The sequence below is a fragment of the Chanodichthys erythropterus genome, chromosome 21 (assembly GCF_024489055.1).
Source record: "Chanodichthys erythropterus isolate Z2021 chromosome 21, ASM2448905v1, whole genome shotgun sequence".
In the NCBI taxonomy this organism is placed as follows: Eukaryota; Metazoa; Chordata; class Actinopteri; order Cypriniformes; family Xenocyprididae; genus Chanodichthys; species Chanodichthys erythropterus.
The window spans coordinates 4161581-4187796 of NC_090241.1; the positions used below are offsets into that span (position 1 = coordinate 4161581).

At 36.4% G+C, this 26216-nt stretch overlaps 1 protein-coding gene across 3 annotated transcripts in view; it reads left to right on the forward strand.

Moving 5' to 3' along the window:
- Positions 1-25285, forward strand: part of dock9b (dedicator of cytokinesis 9b) — a 116444-nt gene extending 91159 nt beyond the window's left edge. Inside the window, exons 38-53 of one of the 3 annotated variants that reach the window (XM_067374850.1) lie at positions 880-1016; positions 2696-2802; positions 2895-3032; positions 5901-6083; positions 6702-6815; positions 7113-7328; positions 7534-7591; positions 11311-11417; positions 14131-14253; positions 14346-14459; positions 16747-16893; positions 18002-18212; positions 20396-20586; positions 21852-21952; positions 22045-22183; positions 24326-25285. In XM_067374850.1, coding sequence (XP_067230951.1) covers positions 880-1016; positions 2696-2802; positions 2895-3032; positions 5901-6083; positions 6702-6815; positions 7113-7328; positions 7534-7591; positions 11311-11417; positions 14131-14253; positions 14346-14459; positions 16747-16893; positions 18002-18212; positions 20396-20586; positions 21852-21952; positions 22045-22183; positions 24326-24451 — 2212 coding nt within the window. In that variant the 3' untranslated portion in view covers positions 24452-25285. Of the gene's footprint in view, positions 1-879; positions 1017-2695; positions 2803-2894; positions 3033-5900; positions 6084-6701; positions 6816-7112; positions 7329-7533; positions 7592-11310; positions 11418-14130; positions 14254-14345; positions 14460-15064; positions 15719-16746; positions 16894-18001; positions 18213-20395; positions 20587-21851; positions 21953-22044; positions 22184-24325 lie in introns of those variants that run through there. The other 2 variants (XM_067374851.1, XM_067374852.1) reach the window with 2 other exon arrangements.
- Positions 25286-26216: the final 931 nt, after the last annotated feature.

Here is a 26216-nt window from a genome sequence, read left to right on the forward strand (position 1 = left end):
GCAAAAACAGCTCATTCCATATTTCAATCTGACCTTTATAGTTTCTGTGGTGCATTTTAGCATGGATTATTTTGTGTCATAAAGTAATGCAAGCTTTGCAAAGAGGCTTTTATTGAAGAATGGAAACTGTATTGACTTGTCAACAAAACTGCTGATCATATTCATAAGCATTTTCATAAGTGTTTAAGGTACACTACCGTTCAAAAGTTTAAGGTCAGTTAGATTTTTTGTTGTTGCTGAGAGAAATAAATACTTTTATTTTGCAGGGGAGCATTGAAGGTGAAAGTAAATACATATATAATGTAACAAAACGTTCTGTTTCAAGTAAATGTTCTTTTGAACATTTTATTCATCAAAGAATCCTGTAAAAAAATCATTGTTCCTACAAAAATAAGAAGCGTCAAAGCGGTCTTTTGATCACAACATTGATAATAACAAGAAATGTTTCTTGTTCACTAAATCAGCATGTTAGTATGATTTCTGAAGGATCATGTGACACTGAAGACTGGAGTAATGATGCTGAAAATTCAGCTCTGCCATCACAGGAATAAATTACATTTTAAATAAATACTTACTCAAAATACTTACTTGAAATTGTAATCATATTTCATTTCACTTTGATTAAAAATAGCCATTGTGAGCATAAGAGACTTACCGACCCCAAACATTTGAATGGTACTGTACAGCAGCAATAAACAGCCCATTTAATGCTAAGAAAGAAGGTGGAACATGGTCTAAAAACCATTCACCAACATTATACTGTATGTGGACCTCAGGGTCAAAAAATGAAATTTGTGATATGACCCCTACATACTTGTATTTTTATACTGTATATATTTATTATTTATGACTTCTCATAAAGGTTTTGTTTTTCCTCAGAAGCCAGGAGGGGGTGGGGTTTATAGCTTCGGACAGGAAGTCGTTGACTCTTCCTGTGTCTCGTAACAGAGGGGGCGTCATGCACACTCGCTTACACCAGCTGGGCAGCCTGGAGAACGCACACACTTTCAACCACAGTAAGACACATTAACACATATTCATTTCTTGATCACTCCTCAACCTTCACAGCCTCTCTAAGATGCCCTGATTTGATGTGCTTTGACAATCATGAAAATTACACTGTGTATGTGTATGTTTCAGTCTGAGAATTTGTTCTCGGGATCTTTGTAGACTAACCGGTAAGAGCTTCTTGGGTTTCAAGGGAACCAAAAAAGCACTATGCATATTTTACACACATCACCCTTTGCGCAAATTTGGCACACCTTCAATGCAGAATGTATTAAATATTGCGGTCCAGTGGTTCTCTATCCTGGTTCTGAAGTTCCAGGACCATCCAGCTAACAGGGAATGTTCTCAGATGTTCTTACAAGATTCACTCTTTCAGTAATCTTAATAGAATGTTCGTTCAAAGTTATCTGGTCTTTACACTCTAAAAAATGCTGGGTTAAAAACAACCCAAGCTGGGTTGAAAATGGACAAACCCAGCGATTGGGTTGTTTTAACCCAACTGTTGGGTTAAATGTTTGCCCAACCTGCTGGGTAGTTTTATTTAACCCAACTATTGTTTGAAAATGACTATATGGCTGACTTAAAATGAATCTAAAATGAAATTAAAATGTTCATTTATTAAACATATTAATAAATGTTAATTTTCAAGATATTTTGGGTTCATTTTAAGTAAGCAATACTGTCATTTTTAAACAATATTTGAGTTAAGTAAAACTACCCAGCAGGTTGGGCAAACATTTAACCTTACTGCTGGGTTAAAACAACCCAATCGCTGGGTTTGTCCATTTTCAACCAAACTCGGGTTGTTTTTAACCCAGCATTTTTTAGAGTGTAATAATGTTCTCAAAACGTTGACACAAAAACAATGTTTATACATCATTCATGGAAAAAAAAAATTCTAAAACGTTTTAGTTGGGCGTTCGTCTAACATTTTTTAAATGTTACTACTTTTTCAAAGCTTTTAAAAAATAATGCTCCTGTAATGTTAGCAAAATTATAAAATGTAATGTTCCATTTGCAGAAAAAATAGTCCTAAAACATTTGAAAATATCCAGAAGTAACGTTTTTATAACTTAATGGGAATGTTAGCAAAACTTTCTTAGAAAATATTTTTTGTTAGCTGAACTGAGAACCACTGATGTACACTCTAAAAAAAAAATGTTGGGTTAAAAACAACCCAAGATGGGTTAAAAATGGACAAACCCAGAGATTGGATTGTTTTAACCCAGCTGTTGGGTTAAATGTTTGCCTAATGTGCTGGGTATTTTTATTTAACTCAACTATTGTTTAAAAATGACTATATGGCTGGCTTAAAATGAACCCAAAATAGGTTGGAAATTAAAAATCAGATGCATAATTACTAGAGGAATAATAATCAAAAGGTGAACATTTATTAATAAGCAACTTAATAAATGTTTATTGTTTAATTATTATTCATTAAACTTATTAATAAATGTTAATTTATTAAACATGTTACTTTCCAACATTCTTTGGGTTCATTTTAAGCCAGACATATAGTTCGCTGGGTTTGTCCATTTTCAACCCATCTTTGGTTGTTTTTAACCCAGCATTTTTTAAAGCAGTCCAACCAGAGAGAGTAAGAAAATACTGAGAGGTCAAAGCAGCTTTTCTCAGTTCTGTTCAGTTATTAAATGATATGATCTTTCTTTTCCTTTTCCTCCTCCAGCATCTTGCCATGGTGATGCTGACGCGTGTCTCCTGGAGGCTAACGTCTCAACGGAGGTGTGCTTGACTGTGTTGGATACACTCAGTGTCTTCATCATGGGCTTTAAGGTACCGACAACAAGTGGAAATGTATATTAGTACAATTGAGCAAAGTCCAGTTCTTCCCTGAAGCACTTTCATATTGAACCATGTATCCACAGACGCAGCTGTGTGCTGATTTGGGTCATAACCCGCTGATGAAGAAGGTTTTCCAGGTTCACCTCTGTTTCCTTCAGATCCCTCAGTCAGAGACGGCACTGAAGCAGGTCTTCACCTCCCTACGAACCTTCATTTACAAGGTAACCTCAAAAGCTACCCTTAGTGTTGATTCATGGGATATGACAGGAGAAAACCCCCTTGGGGAAAATCCTGAGACAACTGGAATCGGACAGTTTGCAGTTAGGAATTCATTCCGGTTTATTCAGGGATCAAACGAGCAAAATAATAATAGTAATAGCTAACAGAACTTCCCTAACATTCTGTCAAGATTGTGTTATGAACAAGTTATGAACAAATGTTCCTCCAGTTTGTTTAAATTTATCTGGTTTTTAATAATCCTTTTTAAAGGTGCCCTAGCACTAGAAGTCCCAGAGAGCAGCCATTTGGCTTTTCTACCTATAAAACCCGCAGGACAGCCGATGGGCTGGAAGGCTTTAGGCTAATATCCTTAATCAGCTGTGAACAAGTTGCTTTTGTTATGTAAACAATGTGGGGCCATGCTGAGCCACTTCAAGGAAACTTGTGTTTCACTTTGCCATCTTAGGGAGAAATCAACACACATGTTTTTTTTTCCTTTGTTGCTGAGATCTATTGATAAAAATAGTACAAAATAAAATAAAGAAACCAACCATTTGTACACATATTTACAAATAATATTAAAAAGTGAGTGAGTACATTCCAGCAATCACTCACAATCCTTGTACTGCCTGGCAATATATTATAAATACAGTTAGTTTGTCTTATATTTGAAATACATCATAAGTCCATTTTTAAAAGTGTTTGAAAGATGGGTTCAAGTGTACTACAAGTGGTAACTAAATACATTTTTCTATACAAAGATAGTATGTTAAAAGCACATTTTAGTTCAAATTCATGGTGTCTCAAAATAGCACAGTTGAGTACACTTAGATGTTCTTAAGATTATCTTAAGAAGTACTAAAGAAGAGCTTTTAGCATATTAAGTACAAAATAAGTGCATGGAAATAGAGCACTGTACATTATGGAAGTGTAAAAGTGTACTAAAATAAAGTGTATTTTACTGCACTTTTTTTTTCACCTGGGTAGACACTCCAACACTTTCCGTTTGCATTAAGATTATTTTTATTACCACACTGGCAGATATTGATCATTTTACTTAAGTAAAATGCACTTAATTTAGATCCCCCCAGGAAACAAGACTAAATATCATATATAATTTTCTCATATAGAAAATCCATCTTGATTTAAGATTTTTTTTTTTTTTTAAATTTACTTGAAATCGGATAAAAAAATACTTAGTATGAAAAGCATTTTTGCAGTGTGAATGAGTGAGTTAACTTTTTAAACATCACTTGCACTCCCTCATTTCAGGGTTAACATACTCAGAGTTTTCACTTAACCTCCTTTCTGAAACCGGCCCATGGTCAATCAAGTTCTCTGCTTTTAGCAGCCCTCCCTCCCCCACACATACAAACAAGCCACCAGCAACCATTCACACACACACCCCCAAACCCCCTGCAGATTGCTCAGGTAATGACCATATTTACACATGAATTGATGCTAATGATAGCCAAAAGACTAGCCAGTTAGCATCCACTTGGCTAAAGGAGGGTTACAAATCTCTGGGACTTCTAGTGCTAGAACCAGTTTTTACTTGATGTAATATAAGTCTAAGGTGTCCCCTGAATGTTTCTGTGAAGTTTCAGCTCAAAATACCCCATAGATTTTTTTAAATTCATTTTTTTAACTGCATTAACTATGCACCGATTCAGGCTGTGGCCCCTTTAAATCACGCGCTACCTTCCCCCCCACCCCCCGAGCTCTCGACTATAATACAGTGCATTTACAAAGTTCACACAGCTAATATAACCCTCAAATGGATCTTTACAAGATGTTCGTCATTCATGCTGCATGTATGCTTCGGATCTTGTGAGTATAGTATTTATTTGGATGTTTACATTTGATTCTGAACGAGTTTGATGGTGCTCCGTGGCTAAAGATAACATTACACACTGTTGGAGAGATTTATAAAGAATGAAGATGTGTTTATGCATTATACAGACTGCAAGTGCAATGGTAACTTTAACCACATTTAACAGTACATTAGCAACATGCTAACGACAATTCACAAATATCACTAAAAATATCATGATATCATGGATCATGTCAGTTATTATCGCTCCATCTGCCATTTTTCGCTATTGTCCTTGCTTGCTTACCTAGTCTGATGATTCAGCTGTGCACAGATCCAGACGTTAATACTGCCTGCCCTTGTCTAATGCCTTGAACATGAGCTGGCATATGCAAATATTGGGGTCGTACATATTAATGATCCCGACTGTTACGTAACAGTCGGTGTTATGTTGAGATTCGCCTGTTCTTCTGAGGTCTTTTAAACAAATGAGATTTATATAAGAAGGAGGAAACAATGGAGTTTGAGACTCACTGTATGTCATTTCCATGTACTGAACTCTTGTTATTCAACTATGCCACAGTAAATTCAGTTTTTGATTCTAGGGCACCTTTAACACTTTAGCACATTCATCGTTCATGGATCATTTTTTCTTAAATTTTTAGTTGGAAATTCATCTAGCATTTTTAAATGTTACTTCTCATTTCAAAATGTTCAGAGAACATTTTAAAAGTAACACTCCAATGTTTGCAAAATGGAATGTTCCCTTAACGTTCACTTAACCAAGAAAAAACATCTTTAAAACATTTAAAAAAACAGGACATTTTCAGAAAATATTCAACAGAGAATATTCAGAAATAATGTTTTCATAACTTAATGGCAATATTAGCGAAACATTCTGAGAGTGATTTTAGTATTGCGTCCACAACTAATCACATAATTGGGGAATTAAATGTCCAAAATGAGTGTACATATGATAAACACGTAATCGTGTTGTTCATTATTTTGTTAATAAGCCTCATCCTGTACTCCATGTGTCTTTTTCTCTCTTTCTCAGTTTCCTTGTACGTTTTTTGATGGCCGGGCGGATATGTGTGCCTGTTTGTGCTATGAGATTCTGAAGTGCTGTAATTCCAAACTGAGCTCCATACGCAGTGATGCCGCCCACCTGCTCTATTTCCTCATGAAGAGCAACTTCGAGTACAATGGCAGGAAGTCCTTTGTCCGCACACACCTGCAGGCAAGAGAGGGAAAGGAGGATAATGGAGGGGTCAATCTAGAGCAGCAGTTACCAACCTTTTTGATTCCGAGGCTAAGGGTGGCAATATATTAAAATAATTGAGTAATTAAAATAATCACATTAAATAATTACAGAATTTGTAGTAACTAAATGATTTTCAGGGTTATATACTAAATTTAAAGTCATTATAAATTTTTTTCATCAAAATGTTCTTGATTTTATTAATTTCAGTGACTTTTTCCAGGTCAAGAATTCAAACTTTTAAAATTCCCTCAAATATCCAGGTTTTCCAAGACTATGAGAATCCTGGTTCTTAAATAAAACAGGCAGCTGTTGAGGGAGCAAAATAAAAATGTCATCTTACATCTTACATCAAATAATTCAGTAATCTTTAAACAATAATAAACAATAAGTCATCTTTCAGCTCACTTGGAGGTTTGATGAGGCCCCCTAGTGGGTCCCAAGTTCCCTGATTGAGAATCACTGATCCAGCGTGCTCCTTTGCAACCTAGAGTTCATAATGACTTTTTATTTTTATTTTATTTGTTTTATACTATATTCTGAAGACATAATCTGGCTAAAATACCTGCCAATGTATTTGGAACATTTTTTCCTCAGGTGGTGATTGCAGTCAGTCAGCTGATTGCTGATGTCATTGGGATTGGTGGGACACGGTTCCAGCAGTCACTGTCAATTATTAATAATTGTGCCAACAGTGATAAAACTGTAAAGGTAAAATCACTAAGATGTTTTTGTTTCATTTGCAAAGCAATAATTTATTTAGAAATTGAAAGATCAGATTTTAGTTTAGGCCTAGACATACTGTACATCATACATGTTGTTATAGATTGCTATTTGAGTAAGCAGCATCTGGTAATAACATCAATGTTAATATAAATATGGATGTAAGAATAACCCTGAACACCATAAACTAGCAGATAACCAGCTTTTCATATTCAAATCACATGTATATGTCACATCAGATGTGACTGTTTGCTCATCCTGCGCTCTCTCTTCCTGTTACCTCAGCACACTGCTTTTCCCTCGGATGTGAAGGACCTGACCAAGCGGATCCGGACAGTACTCATGGCCACTGAACAGATGAAGGAACATGAAAAAGACCCAGAGATGCTGGTGGACCTGCAATACAGCCTGGCCAAATCCTACACCAGCACCCCGGAGCTGCGCAAAACCTGGCTTGATAGTATGGCCAAAATCCATGTCAAAAACGGAGATCTGTCAGAGGCAAGCCAGCCAAATAATTCTAATTAATAAATTAAAGGCTCCATAAAGTTAAACATATCCTGTTACTTATATTTTAAGATCCTTTATTATGCTTTTTTTGCTGTATTTTAGTTTAACAATCATTTCATTTGGTTGTGTAGTAAAACGATGGTTGGTGGATAATGTGTTACATCAATAACATCATCAAGGGCTTATTTTTCTTTAGGCAGCGATGTGTTACGTGCATGTGGCAGCACTGGTGGCCGAGTACCTGAAGAGGAAAGGTGAGGGTTTCACACTATGTACTGTACCAGAGTCAGAAATTAACAGCTTTTAATCATGATGCAATATTTGGAATGGAAATTTAGATGCCTTTATGAGTGCATTTAATCAGACTGTTATTTTTTCATGTCAAGTACTTTACTTAAATTGTTAATTAAACCAAATTTTGAACAATTATGGCTTGTAAAATCAAACATTAAAGGCACAAAATGTAAGATTTTTTGATTAAAATATCCACACAAAACAAAACAAAAAAACACTTGAACAATGTTATATATTTTACATTATCCCAAACGTTTCCAACAATCTTTAAATCCTGAGAAATCTGCAATTTTAACCAGGACACAGACCATGTCATTGCGTCACATGTCAATGTCATATTCGCGTTACCCTCGATTTCCAATTTTATTTTGTAGAAACCATTGGAAACCAAGGACGCTTTAATATATTATGTTATGATATTGTTGGGGATAAACAGTTTAGGACCCTTGAGACCAGATATGTTGAATAAAGACCCGGAGTCAAAGTTTTAAAAAAATAATAAATTAAAGAAAAATTTAATGAAGAATACTTTGCAGTTTCATCAGCAGAAGCCAGCTTCAAGTCTCACAAGGAGTTCGTAGGCCGCTCTGCGTACATTCACATTTCACAACAATTATACTCTAACAGAGTCCACTAACTACGTCATTACTTCAGGTTGGATGATTCTGATTGGCTAAGGAAAATAGACAAGATTAGAAATTTTCCAAATGTGGACAGATAGTAAGAAGCATATCTCCCTTCGTCACTGTGATGACAAGGGGGACCCTAGATTTAGGTACCGGATGTCCTTTTGGGGTAATGATTTGGCGTCTGCTGGTCTCAAGCAGAATGCCAGTTGTCCAGTACAAAGGGACCTGCACAAAACACTTAGCACACATACACAGATACACATGATTCACAGCTTCTTCAAGGCTGAAATTGATCTGAGCTCTGCTCTGAGCAGGAAACTTTCCCCAAAACATACTGATAACATGTTATTTTCTCTCAGTGAGAGGTACAGAGGAAAATAGATCCTTTAACATACATTGAAGAAGTTATTCAAATAATTTAACAGACATATAAATTTTGATTAATAACTTAAAAGATATATATTGAAGCGGCAGTGGATTCCAGAATCCACCCCTTCAATATATTAAATAGTTCTGTTAATATATTATAGTATAATATATAATAATTCTGTTTTGCCTGCCTTGCCCTATGTAAATGACGCTGATACCATAGTACAGGCACTAAGGACACATTGGGGTATAAATACACAGGGTAACAAGAGGCAAACAAGGAGCAGGTGTGGGTAATCACTATGATAACAAATGGGAACTATGGGAACAAAGTAAAACCGGAACTAAACACACGAAGTGAACAATAGGGAAGGGAGAATACACTTCAAAATAGAAGTCCAAATCACAAAAAAAGTTTCCACAGCAGGAACTTTCCCCAGGAACTAGGAACTTGGTGTGTTTCGACCGCAAGGATCAGTGTCTAAATGTAGTTCTGGGTAAACATTTCCCCCTCAGAAAGTCCCTGCTCACGAGGTAGTACTTTTTTAAAAGTTCAGGAACTTTCAGGGGTTGGACTTGGGTGTTGAACATGCTGATTGGTTTAATTCACGCAGCATTTTGATTGGTTGTGTTCATGCAGCATTTTATTTCAAAAAACATTTTTAAAAGTCTTCGCAGTGCATGCAGTAAGAGTTATTTGCTGTTCGAATCAACAATGGAGATTAAAAAATACGACCGATGGACCGTCGACGAGGTTAAGGCTTTATTAAGCTTATATGGAGGATGAAATCCCCAGCGGGAACTGGAAAGTCGCGTGCAGTCCTACGTCATCTTCACTTTACTTAATATCATGATGGAAACGCAGACAGCAACAAGTCTGGGGGAAAAAGTTCCTGGGACAAATTGTTCTGGGTAATTTTGGTGGAATCACAGCTTATGACATATTAAAGGTGCTAAAGTTACTGGAGCGTGCAGCCGCACTCGTCACGGCAGTGATTGACAAGCCAGAGGGCCAATCGTTTACGCGATGATCGCGTAAACGATTGGCTGTTTTTAAGGCCCTACCTCATGAACAGATGATGTATATTAATATTATTCCTTTCAGTCTTTTATCAGTTAGTAAAGACGGTTTCAAGTAATATTGCAAAAATGTATAAAACAAAACATCATCTTTAGCACCTTTGTTACGTGCTTAAAGTTGTTCAGTGGAATGACCGCGACATTTAAATGAGATACAGCTGTTGAGGCGTGGGGAGGAACAAACCAAACAACAAGGGAAACAATTAATATCCGATATTTATTAACACGGTAGAGATAAGTCAACAAGTAAGACATAAACAAAGTAAAAGTAAGGAAAGAACGAGGATGTCGCCAAAGAAAAGAAATAATCAGAACAAAACCCACTAACTAGCGCCCACGCCCTTAAACTAACTACCAAAAATAAAATGTAAAAACAAAACCGAAAACTTCGGCGCGGCGCCTTAACTAAACTCCACTAAATAAATAAACAAAAATACAGGGAAGGCGAGCACCCGCATTATAACTAGCATTATTTGCTAGCTGACACGCACTATGCGGAATTCACCGTGGTCAGTGAGGTTGATGTTATCTCTGAGCTGTCCGCAGCAAAAGGTTTCATTATCGCTCAACCCCTCGGTTGACAGATAATGACTTCACGCCAGAATTCGAATGCGTTCAAACATTTCACACGAGAGACTTGTCTGCAGGAGAAGGGTTTCATTATTTGTCAACCACTCGATTGACAGATAATGACTTCACGCCAGATTTCGAGTGGACTCAAACATTTAACAGGAGACTTGTATCACTCTCAAACGCCGTCAGCTTAACTATTACACAGAAACAAACAACCAGATACTGTCTCAATGAACCACAGACTAAATAAACAGTTCGCAAACACAAAGAATGACTGGCTCTGGCTCGACAAGCGTGAGTGAGGTCCAAGCCCAAACGCTCACTGCAGGTGGAATGCCGCCGAAGCCTTTTAAATGATCAGCCACCCGCAGATTGGCAGAACGCTGGTTGGGACGTCAGAGCGTCATGACGTCACCAAGATGAGCCCCGCTTTACCGTCAACCTAAAACTCGACAGACAGATAAGAAAGAGAGAGAGAGAGAGAAAAAAAAACAAAAACAAAATACAAAAACATACGTGGAACGTAACAACCTTTAATAGGTTTGGTCAAAAGAATGACTCATAAAAAGCTTTGAAACCATTTTATTAGCACTAATTAATTTGTAGGATAATTATTTTTGTTGAGGAAAAAACATACAATAAAACAAAAACTGTTTTTACTCTGTATACATGTTAGAAAATATAGTTCTTTTGCATTATAGAACTTGAGCTTGATGTTTTGGATGGCTTATCAATATGTTTTGAAGGCTGTGATAATTTTTCTAGTATTCAGGTAAAAGGTGATTTAAAATCTTCACTTCATGCTTGAATGCACGCGCACACACACACACACATTTATAAAGGCATCTTGTTCAAAGTTCAACTATAATTTTGCAATCTGGAGTTCTTTGTGAATTTCTTTTACAGGAGGTCATCTCTGTGTGATAACAGCACTAATAATGCAGGGTCAAGAAAATGTTTTGTGAAAGTTTTGCAGTTTATTGAACCTGCTTGAAACTATTCTACTTGCTATTTCTTCTCCTTGGCAGGAATGTTTCGTCAGGGCTGCTCGGCATTTCGTGTGATCACACCCAACATCGATGAGGAGGCAGCTATGATGGAGGATGTGGGCATGCAGGACGTTCATTTCAATGAGGTTCAAACCAGCTTGCTCTCGATCACATTTCTATAAAATTCATGAATCACTGCCCCTTAATCCCTTTTATAGTGACTTTCCATCAGCACTGGAATGAATTCAAAACTCTCCTTTATAACAACGTCAGTCAAATGTTCTCTTTTCTTATCTAATCAGTATCAGTTGTCCCTTTCCAGAGGGTGTGTTAGTAAAGGAAATCCAGATAATGAGCCTTGATTAGCCCTGAGAGTCCCTCATCACTGTGAATAATCAGTTTGTGCATTTAATGAACTCTTTGAGTAATATTTACACGTTGTTCAGGGCATACACTTGTGATAAAAGAGTTTGTCCAATGCTTTTGGAGTTGTTGGAGTGGAGTAAATGTCCTTCAGTTGCTTTAATGTGTAACCAGCAAAAGCTCAGTAAACACCAAATCACCACAGAAAGGCCCTCACCTGTTGTTAACACCAAATCAGGCTTGTTACACAAGAACTAGAAATCAGTTCAGTTCCCATATGGAATAGTTTGACATAGTGGTTAAAGGCTGGGTTGACCCCATAAAAGGCACATGAACTTGATCATGATCCACATTGATGCCCTTTAGCAAGACACTTAGTTACAAAGACAGTATTAGTTACAAAAATTAAAAATAGTTTTGTCTGTAGCACAATTTGCTGTGAGAAAACGTTTGGGTAACACTTTATTTTAGGGTCATTTAACTAGTTGCTTATTAGCATGAATATTACTAGAATATTGTCTATGTATTAGTATTATTATTATTAGTCAATGCATGACTGTTTCGCCAATCATTCTTACATATTCGGGTCTTTATCGACCCGGATCTATATCTAACACGGAAGGATCTCTTCCTGTTGTGATAATATAAAACTCCTCTGATATTAAAGTAGCAATTACAGAAGAATAAAATAAAGCATATTTTGTTACCTTTTGGAGCTTGAAAGGGTTCAGTTTGAGCAGATGTTTTATGCCATCACCACTGTCCTCGTCAGAGCTCATTTCCCAGTAAATTCAGCAAAAAATGGGCTAGTTTTATGTTTGAGATCACGAATAGGCTCATATTTGCAACCTCAAACATATTCTCGGAACTTTATAATTTTTAACATCTTCAAAATCAATATTTCGATCGCTAACAGCTTCACCAGATCCATCCAGTAACAGTTACAGTCATATTTGATTGCTTTTAGTACTTGCTCTGCAGTAAATCGCTGAGCCATTTCATGTTTTTCTTATTTCGTTTTCTGTCTGAATGAGTCGTCACTTCAGCATTGTGTATCAGACATTGCCACCTTGTGGAATAAAGGTGAATTGCACTTATTCCGTCATCTAAGATTCAATTATTGTTGTGCAGAAAAAATATATGTACACTGATACACACCTCGGGTCGTTAGCGACCCTATACAATTTTTACAAAAAATGAATTCAAAAATAGGCATTCTTTTATAATTTTATTATTTTTTTCATGTTATATTCTTTATAATGAATCGATTGAGGAATACCAAGAAGGTTGAAGTCTAACTTTAAAAAATGAATGAGGAGGATGGTAGTGAATGACGTCCCGGGTCACTAAAGACCCAAGGTATGCATTTAAGGGTTAATAAATTAAGTACTATATTAATGCCTTATTCTGCATGACCTTATTCTACATTCTTAATCCTACCAAATACCTAAACTTAACAACTAACTTACTAACTATCAATAAGCTGTAAATTGAGGGAAAAGTCGTAGTTAATAGTTTATATGTGTTCCCTAAACTAAAGTGTTACCAAAGTTTGTTCACTCTCAGGAAAAAAAGGTACAAAAGCTGTCAGTGGAGCAGTACCCTTTCAAAAGGTACGCATGTGTACCTTATTTACCCCTAGAATGTGCATTTGTTAGTATCATATAGGTACATATTAGTACCCTTTGAAACTTTTGAGACATTTTTCTGAGAGTGTTGTGTTTGGAGGCATCATGGAAGTGCATTAATGTTGAGATACAATGAGCGCGTTTACATGCACGCTCTTAACCCGATTATGCTTAGCCGACAAATGCACGCAATCATGTAAAAGTCTCAAACAGTTTTCCTTTACCGGAGTAAGGTCATAAACAGCTTAAGCATAAACCGATCATCACAGCTAGATTTCATGCAATTTCGCCCAGCATTTAAACACTTAACCTGCTTTCTGTGCTTATTGAAGTGCGTGTGTGTGATATGTGACAGGAAAGCATCCTTATATGACAGATTTAAGCACATCCAGCCACAGCGTGTGTTTCATAGTAAGGGAGGAGAAATATATCGCAAACTCAGACTCTTTCTTGACCCAAAAAATTATAAATGTGCTCTCATCTCGTGCAGCAGAAGAAGTATAGTACAGTCAAAGTGCAGCATCTCTGCATGAGAGGATAATACATGAGCTGTAAGTTTCCCGCTGACATGATGCAATACGTTAATCTTTTAATGCTTTATTTTACATCACAACAGACAAAACAAAATAAATACTCTGAGTCAGATACGCACATTAAAATACAATTTTTGATGTCACTACTGAGAAATAACCTGATTTATAATAATAACCAGTTTTTTTTGCGTTGTCGAGTTATTGGTTTTGCATGTTGTTATTTTTTAAAAGATGATTTTTGTGAGTTATCTGTGTACTGGTGTGCATGTAAACGTGCTCAGTATTGCACACGAGAATGTGAAAGTAAGTAATTATAAATGCATGTCTGTTTGCAGGAGGTGCTGATGGAGTTGCTGGAAGCTTGTGCTGATGGTTTATGGAAAGCTGAGCGTTACGAACTTATTTCAGATATCTACAAACTCATCATCCCAATTTACGAACAACGCAGAGACTTCGAGGTGCACACACACTGCTTTTGTATTATTGGAAATTCAAATTTAACATTTGCAAGAGATGTAGTATATGAATGTAGTTTTGTGCTGTTCTGTAGAAATTGGCCCACCTGTATGACACATTACATCGGGCTTACACTAAAGTCATGGAAGTGATGCATTCTGGGAAGAGGCTACTTGGCACCTTTTTCAGAGTGGCATTTTTCGGCCAGGTAAGACAATACAAAGTTTTTACCAGTCCAGCTAACACAGGGTGGATTGAGTTGCACGATTTAAAAAAAAGGGAAAATATAGCTGAATTTTATTTTAAAGGGATCATATCATGCGGTACAAAATTATCCTTGATTTTTTGAGATTAAATAAAATATATTGTGTACTATGAAAACATACAATGACTCAACTTCCTCCCCAGTCCAAAAATAAGGACAATCTTTTGCCAGTGAGCTTCATCTTGTTTTGAAATGTTTGGATTTCTGACCAAATGTAATCATTATATTGTTTATATGTGAACAGTATTTATTCAGTTATCAGATACTACCAGAAAAGTAAAAAAAAAAAAAGTAGGGTGGAAAATGGTCACAGAAACTAAATTATGACAGTTTTAGGCAGGAAACCGTTATACAAATTATAATTGAACTTCAGGGAGAAAATTCAATAATAAAAATGGATGATGTGAACTCTTTAAAAATAAGGGAAATAGGCATTCCTGTATGCATGATAATACACCCTGCATGATAGCCTGTCTTGTTTAAAGCATGTTAAAGTCATTGTGGGTCTCAGTTAATCGATCTTTTCTGCTCTTTTTTTCTTTCCTAAGGCTGCGGTAAGTGTTGTTGTGAACTGTGCGTGTGTGTGTGTGTGTGTGTGTGCTGTCTTACTCATTGTCAGGCAAGGTTTTGCCTTGACCATAACAGTCTCACTAAACTACCGCTTGTTTGTCTGCGTGCATAATGCTTTTGGTTTAGAAGAGGAGGAGGCCTTTTTCTGTGTGCTGCTTCATCAATCTTTAAACACATAACACATTCTCTCATCTGCACATCCTGTCATTTCTTCATCCCGGGTTGAGCCAGGCAGCACTCTGACTCACTGTTTACTATGGAAGCCATTTTTAAATGGGTTCGGACCATAAAAATGAGCTAGGCAACACTTAGTGAGCTCTTTCGCTATATGCTGTGCCCATTAACCTCACAGAAGCCATGCAATTTTATGGCTTGCGCTGTTTCAACAAAAACACAGTGAAAGCTTTGTGTGCTGCATACAGTAAGTGCTGAAGTCTCAAAAGTGTCTATGTCGGACTACAGAGAATAAAAGACAGCACTGATTATTTAAAGATAACATGAATTCTATGAAGTGCAAGAGGCAAGATATTCATAGTCGGAGCTCTTCCATGGAGTGTTATCAGGATTGCTTTGAAATCCTGAATACGTTGGAGGTTTTTGAAGACAATTAAATGTTAAATTATCCCATGATTTAGTCACCCTCAAGCCATCCTAGGTGTATATGACTATCTCCTTTCAGACGAACACAATCGGAAATATATATTAAAAGATATCCTGGCTCTTCCAAGATTTATAATGGTAGTGAATGGGGGGTGAGATTTTGAAGCAAAAAAAACATGCATCCATTCATCATAAAAATAATCCATATGGCTCCACGGGGATAATAAAGGCCTTCTGAAGTGAAGCATAGGGTTTTTGTAAGAAAAATATCCATATTTAACTACAATAACTAGCTTTCTATACAGACAGCCATATGGAAGAGTAACCCAACGCATGACGCAACAACGAACACGGAAGCGCAGAGGATAGAGCAAAACAAAACACCGGTCACGAATTAGAAGTCTAAAACGAGAACTTTTAAAGAGAAATGTCAGAGGATTTCAATATAACAGGAGCTTGAGTTTGTTGCACAGCCATATTTGTTTTCGTCTAAGCTTATGATACTCCTACATCCTGCGTCATACAGTACATCGCGTTAGGGGTTACTCTTGTGCCGCAAGTCGACTTACGCAGTATGCGTACGGTCATCTGCCGGAAGTTAGTTATTTTAGTTGATAAATGTTTTAAATATGGATATTTTTCTTACAAAAACCCATCGCTTCACTTCAGAAGGACTTTATTAACTCCCTGAAGCCGTATGGATTATTTTTATGGTGGAAGGATGCATTTTTTTGGGCTTCAAAATCTCAGCCCCCCATTCACTACCATTATAAAGCTTGGAAGAGCCAGGATATTTTTAAATATATCTCTGATTGTGCTCATCTGAGAGAAGATAGTCAAATAGGATGGCTTGAGGGTGAGTGAATTATGGGATCATTTTCATTTTTGGGTGAACTGTCCCTTTAAATGTGTATCCATCAGTCATAACTTTTCATTTCCACTTGTGTTGTAGAGGTTTGTTGATTACAGGATTAAAACCAGCTTTTGTTGGCTGTACATTGATAACACCAACAGTGTATGCATATGTCACACACATGATGAGATGTTGTGTGTGTTTCAGGGTTTCTTTGAAGACGAGGATGGAAAGGAATATATCTATAAAGAACCAAAATTCACTCCTCTCTCAGAGATTTCCCAGCGTCTCCTCAAACTTTACTCAGACAAATTTGGCCAAGAAAATGTCAAAATGATCCAGGACTCCGGCAGGGTGAGCACCTGCACACTCATATGTTATCAGCATTCTGTGAATAGGTGAAAGCTCAGGCAACCGTGTTTAATCTGAACATATGTACACAGTAGTACACTAGTACACACATTCACTGAAAAAACTGTTGTTGCAAAACTGTATGACATTCTTCTGTGGAACATGAATGAAGATAATTTGGGAAATGACAAATTTTGAGAAAAGTCAATGAGCTCCAATGTTGTTTTGTTCCCAACATTCTTCAAAATATATTTGTTTGTGTTCTGCAGAAGAAAGAAATGCATACAGGTCTGGAACCACATAAGGGAATGAACGCATTTTCAATTGTATGCAACAATTTGCTTGACTTAAAATGTAATGTTTTCATGGTTTACCTAAAGTAGGGTTTTCAAACTTCTTTAGAAAAAAGTTATTTAAAAATGTATAAATACAAATATAAATAAATAAATATCTTATTTGAGATATTTGAAAGCCCTTTGAAACTAATATACATTCCTATGATAAATGCTTATGTCATGGAGAGCAAAGTGCTTGTTGACAATACCACCACGTGATGTGATGAGCATTCATCACATGATTACTTATCACATGAACAAACAGACCTCAACACTTGGTAACAATCAAATTCTTTCAATGTTTTAGAAACAAGAAAGGAACAAACTCGTCTTGACATAACAAGACAATAGTTTATTACTTTAATCTCAATGTAAATGAAACAGTCAAACAATGTTAGCATACTAAGTATGTGTGGCCCATTGCATGCTGGGAAATAGGCATCATCCACAAAACCATTTTTTATTGTAGGCCTATTTGCATTCAAAATTAATCCAGCTCACCTGGTATGCTTGTTGGTCTGACTTCCGTGTATCTAGTATGTGGTAAAATAGGAAATCTGTATTAAGATTATTTACTTAATCCAATAATAATTTTTACAGTGTATACACAAACACACACACACACACAAACACACACACATGTGCATTACACCATAAGTTTAGACAACAGACCTACTGATATGCAGTTTCCAGCCACACCTTAACCCCAATGCACTTACAGACAACTTTTCTGTTTATTCATGTTTTATCAGCATTTAACTGTTGATCTGTCTCAGGTGAACCCTAAAGATCTGGAGGCAAAGTTTGCCTATATCCAAGTGACGCATGTGACGCCGTATCTAGAGGAAAAGGAGCTAGAAGATAGGAAGACTGACTTTGAGAGGAGCCACAACATTCGCCGTTTTGTGTTTGAGACGCCATTCACAGAGTCGGGCAAGAGGCACGGCGGGGTCGAGGAACAGTGTAAACGCAGGACGGTGCTCACCAGTGAGTGATCACTACCACTGACTGAAAAAGTGCACATGTAACATACAGGAAAAGTGAAGAGATCAGGTTTTATGCCTCATATTGTTACCTTCCATTAACAATAAAACCCTTATGTCTCCACTTTTCCGCTATTGGGCCAAACAGTTGTGGAAAGAGCATGGTGTAAACTGGTTCCAGTTGCATTTCCACTTTGCTAACCATGCTAGTGAAACCACTACAGTGATTTAATGATATTTTTGTAGTATATTACAGTATTTTCCTATATAGGGTATGCATTGATGTCACTTTCCCTCTGTAAAACGCCCACTCAGCCGGACTGAGTGGCAAAAGAACCTGCTGCTTAACCGGATTTAATAGTGGAATCTTTTACTCCTATAATATTGTATTAAATAATATTGGAAACTTTAACATTTCTGTATGATTCGATCCAGTGTTTACGTACAGTATTACGCCGTCACCTACATTTGTGACACTGAGGTAACGGACATTCTAATCCTGATTTCGTTGCACTAAAATGGAAAAAGACCAAGATCAGCATTATAAGGCATGGTATCACAAAAAGAATTGTTTTATTAAGCAGTCAAGCTCAGAAAAATGTAAGAGTTTCGTTTTAGGTTTCTTTTTTTGGTAACACTTTAGAATAAGGTTCATTAGTTAAACATTAGGTGATGTATTAACCAGCATGGACTATCCATGAGCAATACATTTGTTACTGTATTTACTAATCTTTGTTAACATTAGTTAATGAAAATACAGTTTTTCATTGTTTGTTCATATTAGTTCACAGTGCATTAACTAATGTTAACAAAATGTTAATAATGTATTTGTAAATGTTGAAATTAACATTAACAAAGATTAATAAATGCTGTATAAGTGCTTTTCTTTATTAGTTCATGTTAACTAATGTAGTTAACTAATGTTAACTAATGAACATAACATTACCTTAATTATAGTTTTTTTTCACACTTGATTTGACAGCACTTCGAGCCATGATTCATTTATTCATTATTTAAAAAAATATTAATTATTAATACTGTATGTGTTGCAACCACGTGTCAGAGGACCGCCCACAAGGCTTCAACAAAATTATTATAATACTCTCATTATCTATACTTTTTTAAAGTTTTTAAAAGAAGATTCTTATGTTCACCCAGGCTGCATTTATTTATTCAAAAATACAGTAAAAACAGTGAAATTCTGAAATATTATTACAATTTATAATAACTGTTTTCTATTTTAATATATCAATAAATATAATTTATTCTTGTGATGGCAAAGTTGAATTTTTTAGCATCATTACCCCAGTCTTCAGTCATGTGATCTTTCAGAAATCATTCTAATATGCTGATGTCCAAGAATCATTTCTAATTTATTATCACAGTTGAAAATTCTTGTGCTGCATTATTTAGTGTGGAAACTGCAATTGTGTGTGTATGTGCGTGTGTTTTAGGATTAATTGATGAAAGGATAGAAAGAACACAATTTATTTGAAATAGAAACCTTTTGTAACAAATCACTTTAGTGTCATTTTTGATCAATTCAGTGCTTCCTTGACGAAAAAAGATATCCATTTCTTAAAAATAAAAAAATAAAAAAAAGAGATAAGAGATACATGTTGTTCCTTAATCCATAACATCCATAAATCATTGATTTTATTGTGCTGACAAGTGCACCTGTAGACAGGGAAACATGACTTAATGAATGTACAGTATGTCTTTGACCTCCATATGGTTTAATACATTTATTTATCCAGCTAGTCCAAAAGCAATAATCTTTAATTATTACATTTTAATCTGTACTTTCTGCACTAACACTGTACACCCTGATCTCGAGCGGTTCTGCTCAAAAACGATTAATCAAAGTCTCAATCTCAAGTTTAGTGTTGTTCGGTGCTATAAAAGCTACCGGGAGATTTCAAAGTTTAACCTTGATCCTCATCCTCTCATAAATGTTCAGATCAGGTATGGCCATTGAGCCAGAATGACCTTCTTCGAGAGTGTGTCCAAAATAAAACACTTTTCACAGCTTCTGCCATCCACAGGAGCGTAAACCCTGATTACTGCACAAACATGAGTAGATTTCAGTGGGGACCTTAATGTGTTTGTTCTTCTAGCCTCTCTGAACGTACCATTGCATCCATTTTGTGTTTATTTGCTCTTTCTTCTCCAATCTCTCTGTTTCAGCTACACACTGTTTCCCGTACGTGAAAAAGCGCATAGCAGTGATGTATCAGCACCACACAGACCTGAGCCCCATCGAGGTGGCCATAGATGAGATGAGCGGGAAGGTGGCTGAACTCAGAGCCCTCTGTGCAACCAGTGAGGTCGACATGATCCGCCTGCAACTTAAGCTTCAGGGAAGCATTAGTGTACAGGTGTGTGAGACACAAATGAACCCTCATACTGTAGGTCTATTTCAAAAATTCACTATTCACTATCAGTGACGGGCGTTACTTTTTTCAGTAACGAGTAATCAAACAAATTACTTTTTCCCCTATTACAACGCTGTTACCGTTACTGACAAAAAAAATGCTGCGTTATTATAATTGAGCTCACTGAAGCGGTTTTCATCCGAGTAGGCTCTCTCTCAGCCACATGACCTGCAAAGTGTTTTCTCTGGTGTGTGTTAGGGTTAGTCATACACAAATATAATTTTAAACTGATAATAATGTTCAGTGCTTTGTGTGTGTGTCTGTGAGCATGCGAGCGGAGCACAAGCTCAAACCAGAACACTCTTTGTGTCATGCTGGATCGAAAATAGCCTATGTGAAATTAGTTTTTTTCTAGTCGACTAGTAGTTTTTCATTTAAGACATTATTTGACTAATCACATTTATATTAATTTAATTTCTTAAATACTGGAGAGAATAAACCATAATAATGAGCATTTAATATAGGCTATATAGCACTCAAGCACACGCATGAAGCTTGCCATAAAGAACTGGCAAAAGTAATGATTATGAATGTGACAAAAACAGCAAGGAGACATTTTAATTGTTTATTAATAAGCGTTTTCTGAATCAGTGTCGGCTGAAAAGATGAAGTTGACATTGCTGACTCTCATCATCTCCGCATACTGGACGTGCCTAGAGAGAAAATGCATAATCAGAGTAGCCTAGCCTATTTCTTTTCATTTTTAATTATTTTGTTTTCGTTAAAGTAGATATTTCAAGCTTTCTATAGATATTTTTCTCATGTTTGTGAGGCAAGCAGCCTGTACACTGAGTTTCGGTTCATTTAGCCTGTAAGACGCGCTCCAGTTCACGTGCCAGTGATCGCGCCGGCGCCTCTGTCATGATTATATTTTCTGCTATATTTGCTTCTTATTTATTAAATCCAGGCAATTGGTTGAAGAAACATTGATTAAAATTTAGATACAATTTTTACAAAACAAAATTCACTTTAAAGAAAGGCTTTCTACAAAACAAAACTTAATGAAGTGGTCAAAATCATGTCTGACCCACTCCATGTCTCCCCATATATTGCGCGTTTTATGATGCATCTTACTCATGCTGTTCACTTTTCATAATCAAATAAATGAATTTAAAACATAGTTTGTTTAGAATTTAGTAAAGACATTATTTACTTCCTTTCTTCCTTGAACTGACCTATTTTTCCCCTAAATACTTCTTTCTCTTCAGGTCAATGCTGGGCCACTTGCATATGCCAGAGCTTTCCTTGATGATGCCTGCGCCAAAAAATACCCAGATAACAAAGTCAAACAGCTCAAAGAGGTCTTCAGGTAAATATCCACCATTTGAAAAGCCTTTCAAGATCTCCACACAAATGCCTGCTTTCTTATTATATGTGTATATATGATGTTTGTGTATGCAGGCAGTTTGTTGAGGCATGTGGACAGGCTTTAGCTGTAAATGAAAGGCTGATCAAGGAGGACCAACAGGAATATCATGATGAGATGAAAGCCAGTTACAAAGACCTGGCCAGAGAGCTTTCACACATCATGCATGAACAGGTAACACACACAAATATTGGTTCCCTAATGGCCTCAATATACTCACGGGAGAGTCTTTTTCATCTTTCGCTTAGAGTTAAAAAGAAGTTTGACATACCTTAGCAGCGATATACGGTTAGCAAACATCCCAACGCCACCCATGCTACTGGGAGCAGCGTTTAAATGAATATGTAAATATTAGTGCTGTCAAAATTAGCGATTAATTTTTTTCACTTTAACCGTTAAAAATATTTAACACAGCATCCGTTTTTTCTATCATAATTTGACTTACATTATATGATCATGCTATTCTTCACGCAAATGCATTTAAACTAAAACACGCCGTCTGTGATATGGAAGGCCAAAAGATTAAAAAACATGTGAATTTTAACAGGTCAACAACACATAAAATACATGTATTTCATGTGTATTTTACGCGTTAAACATGTTTTATTTGCGTGTTTGACGTACTGATTTTTCCCGCGCAAACAACACATATTTAAAGTGTGAAATCCATGTTAAATATGCATGAAATACACGTATTTTATGTGTTGTTGACATGTTAAAATTCACATTTTTGAACCTTTTGACCTTCCATACTGTGAATGTTGTGTCATGTGACACACACACAACTCGTGTGCACAGAAAGATGTGCTCCAGTATCGAGTTCTCTTTCGCACTTCAACAAACAATAACAAACAGAATTATGCCAAAATGCCAATTTTGTTGTGTATCCTTATAAGAGCAGTCTTAAATGAGTTGAGTAATGTCTTAGATGAACTTAAAGCATTGTGAGAAAATGAGATGCGTGTCAGATCAGCGTCATGTTCTGCAGCAGCAGCTCTTAAAGTGACGGTAGCCTAATAAACCAGTTGCTGTGATGATGTCTGACATTAATGTTCGTCAAAGAACAAAGGTGACAGAGAAAATTGTAGCTTTAATAAGGAATAATCTATATTTAATTTATAATTTATGCAGTGAAGACTGTAAAGTGTTTGATAAATATTCAATTTCTGTATATTTCCAACCTGTTAGACAGGAAGGCCACAGGTAAATATGACATTTATCATAATAGGTTTATGTGAAGATTGTTTTAAGGTAACTTAAATTTAAATGTTGAAACTGATAGTTTTCAGTTACACTGTAATGCTGAATGTCTATAATTAATGTTTTTTTGTTTTTAAATCAGTTTCATAGAGACATCAGTAGCAGTATTAGTATCGGTGATACTGGCCTTCATTCATAAAAAGATGCCATTAAACAAATATTTCAAATATACTGTATTTAAGATGTTTCTACATTAATTTGGAAATTATTGTAATTATTACAATATAAAAATATTAAAGACTCCAATGTTTTTTAATCACGATTAATTACAGAAAAAAATGTGATTAATTAGTTAATTTTTTTAATCGATTGACAGCACTATGCTGTGCTTTCCTCTCAATATTAAATAAACACAACAAAAATGACAGTGATGAGAAAACAGTTAAGAAAGCATCTGATCACAGCAATGTGGACATGTTTGCACAAGCTCTGCAATTCATCACTCCAGTCATGTCACATTCTGTTCATTTGAAGGACTTTATACAGTAGGTTGCTTTAAAGCAAACAGCTTTACAGTATTAATCATGAAAAAACAGTGTCAGTGTCACTTTCAATTCGAATTATAATTTCATTTTCTGCTATAAAGCAGTGTGTTCATGTTTTTTACTCACATCTGACCTCAATGGACTGAACAGAAGAAATGAATCAGAGAAGATTTCCACATCAAAGACAGGCTTCAGAGCCTGTCTGTTACGTAATCGGCATGAACCAGTGGTGACAAACCAGAGACAAACTCCAAATGAACTTCGTTTTGGCCTCATTTTGTTTGAAATGACATTACACCAGTTTGTTCTTTGATTTCACTTGAAGTATATCGGGGTTTAGCTTTACGCCAATGGAAACGCATTGAAATAAGAAATATATACACTAGTAGTTTACCCTGAATGTTTGGTTTATGTATAATGTTCACCCGTTCTCTCTCTCTCCTGTGCTGCCCTTTGTAGATCGGATGGTAATAATGAATCATAGTTTTAAAAAATCATATTTTTGAACCAAAATTCAGTACACTTCAAGCGTCAGTGTTCTTTCTCATCCTGCACTCTTCCTCTTTGTCAGATCTCCACTGTGGAGGGCGGAACCAAGAGCGCTCTTTCAGATTCGCTGCATATTTTCAATGCCATCAGTGGCACGCCCAGCGGCTCCACCCTGCATGGCATGCCTAGCTCCGCCTCCTCCGTGTGACTTCTCACCCCTGGCCTTAAACCTCTGACCCTACCCACAGCCAGAGAGACGGACAGACTGAAATGCATCAAAAGCTAAAGAACAGGGAAAGAATAGTATTTCATTGTCAGCCTGGTTTCGACTCAGTCCGGAATGGATCGCCCATCAATCAGAATCCAGGACATGAGGATAAAGCAGGTGTGTCCGGTCTTTGGAATGGCAGTCATTATTCCCATATGACTCACTTTTGTTCTTCTCTTATCCACTCCAGTCCTCCGGTGTTTCCTGTAGAGACTATCACTTTTATTTCCTCAACCAGAACAACTTGAAAAATATGCCTTTTTACTTTCACATTCTTCATGTTTCCATGTACTCCCCCATTCCGGAAGTTCATTGCTGCTCTGTGCTGAGAGAGAGGCTGTGACATCACTTCCTGTGTCCGAGGCAGTAGCGGTCCATCGAGTGGTAGCAAAGAGAATACAACTGTGCTTTAGTGTAGCAGGAAGTTTGAGCTTTACTGTACAAAATTACCCATGATCACCTGAGCCACTCAAGCTTTTTAGCCCACACTTCCATTTCCATATTTTTTCCCCTTGTTTTTGTTAAAAGCCAAGGAACAAATGCTGTTTCTTTGTAGCTGAGGTGCAATAATTCTCTTTCTTTGTCTTGTTTTGGTTCCTGAAGATCTCTTGCCAAAGGCTAGATGTGAAATATATATATGGACAAAAGAATAAACAAGGATTTTTATAACCATTTATGTTTGTTTAAATGTAAATTGTTTTATATCGGGGGTTAGATATGGGGGGTATTTTTATTTAAAAGAATCTGTTCTGGAAAGATATTAATGTCCCTAAAATCTCTGAATAAAATGTATTATCTTACATAAGTTCTTGTGTTTTTCATTCAAAGTTGTTCCCCTTATGTTTATCTTTATTACTGTGAACTTTATTATTTACCAACTGAGATCCTTATAAAGCTCATTAGAACCTGATTCTTTTTCCTCATTTATCGTGTTGTTCTTACCCCAGGTTATGAGGCCTTTATCTTGATTGCAAAAACGTAGGTCCATGTTCTCATGCACCTTATACATTATAGTGTTTGGATATTTTGACGTAGTATAAGATTGAGTTTTGTTTTTAAAGTGCGTTCTGAATAAAACCTGCTGACTTGCTCTCGATCTACACACACACACTCGCTCGTGCCGTACTGCCCCTGGCCCCTCTCCACCATTGTCGCCATTGTATCGCAGCAACATCTCTGTGTGGAGGAGGGCAGTTTGTTTACCTCACTCTTCCAATGAATTACACATCTCCAAACACCTTTCATCTAATGTGAGTCTTCATGTCCAGGTTGTCTTCTGCTTTTCAGTGCACTTAGCTTATGTAAGCCATTTCAACATTGTTTAAGAGCTGACAATGTGCTTTGTGAAAGTTCCGTTCACATCACTCCAACTTAATAGTCAGTAAATCCTATAATGTAAATGAGATGTGTATGCAGCTGCTGGGTTTGTCTCTGTTATGGGGTTTTATCTGGACAAAGCAATAAATGGCATTATTGAGGGTATTTAAAACAGTCATGTGATGTTGACAATGTTTTGAAGTGCCAGCGTTATCTGGCATATCTAATCAACATGCTTTCAGTTTGCTGTTTCAGCTAGAAGAGTTAATTATTATATTAAATCAGCCTCCGTTTAACATTAAACTTAATTGGGAGTCATATTTTAAGGTTTTGTAAGGTAAACAACACATTTTATCTACCCAGTAATAATTCTAACAACAGAAAAGTT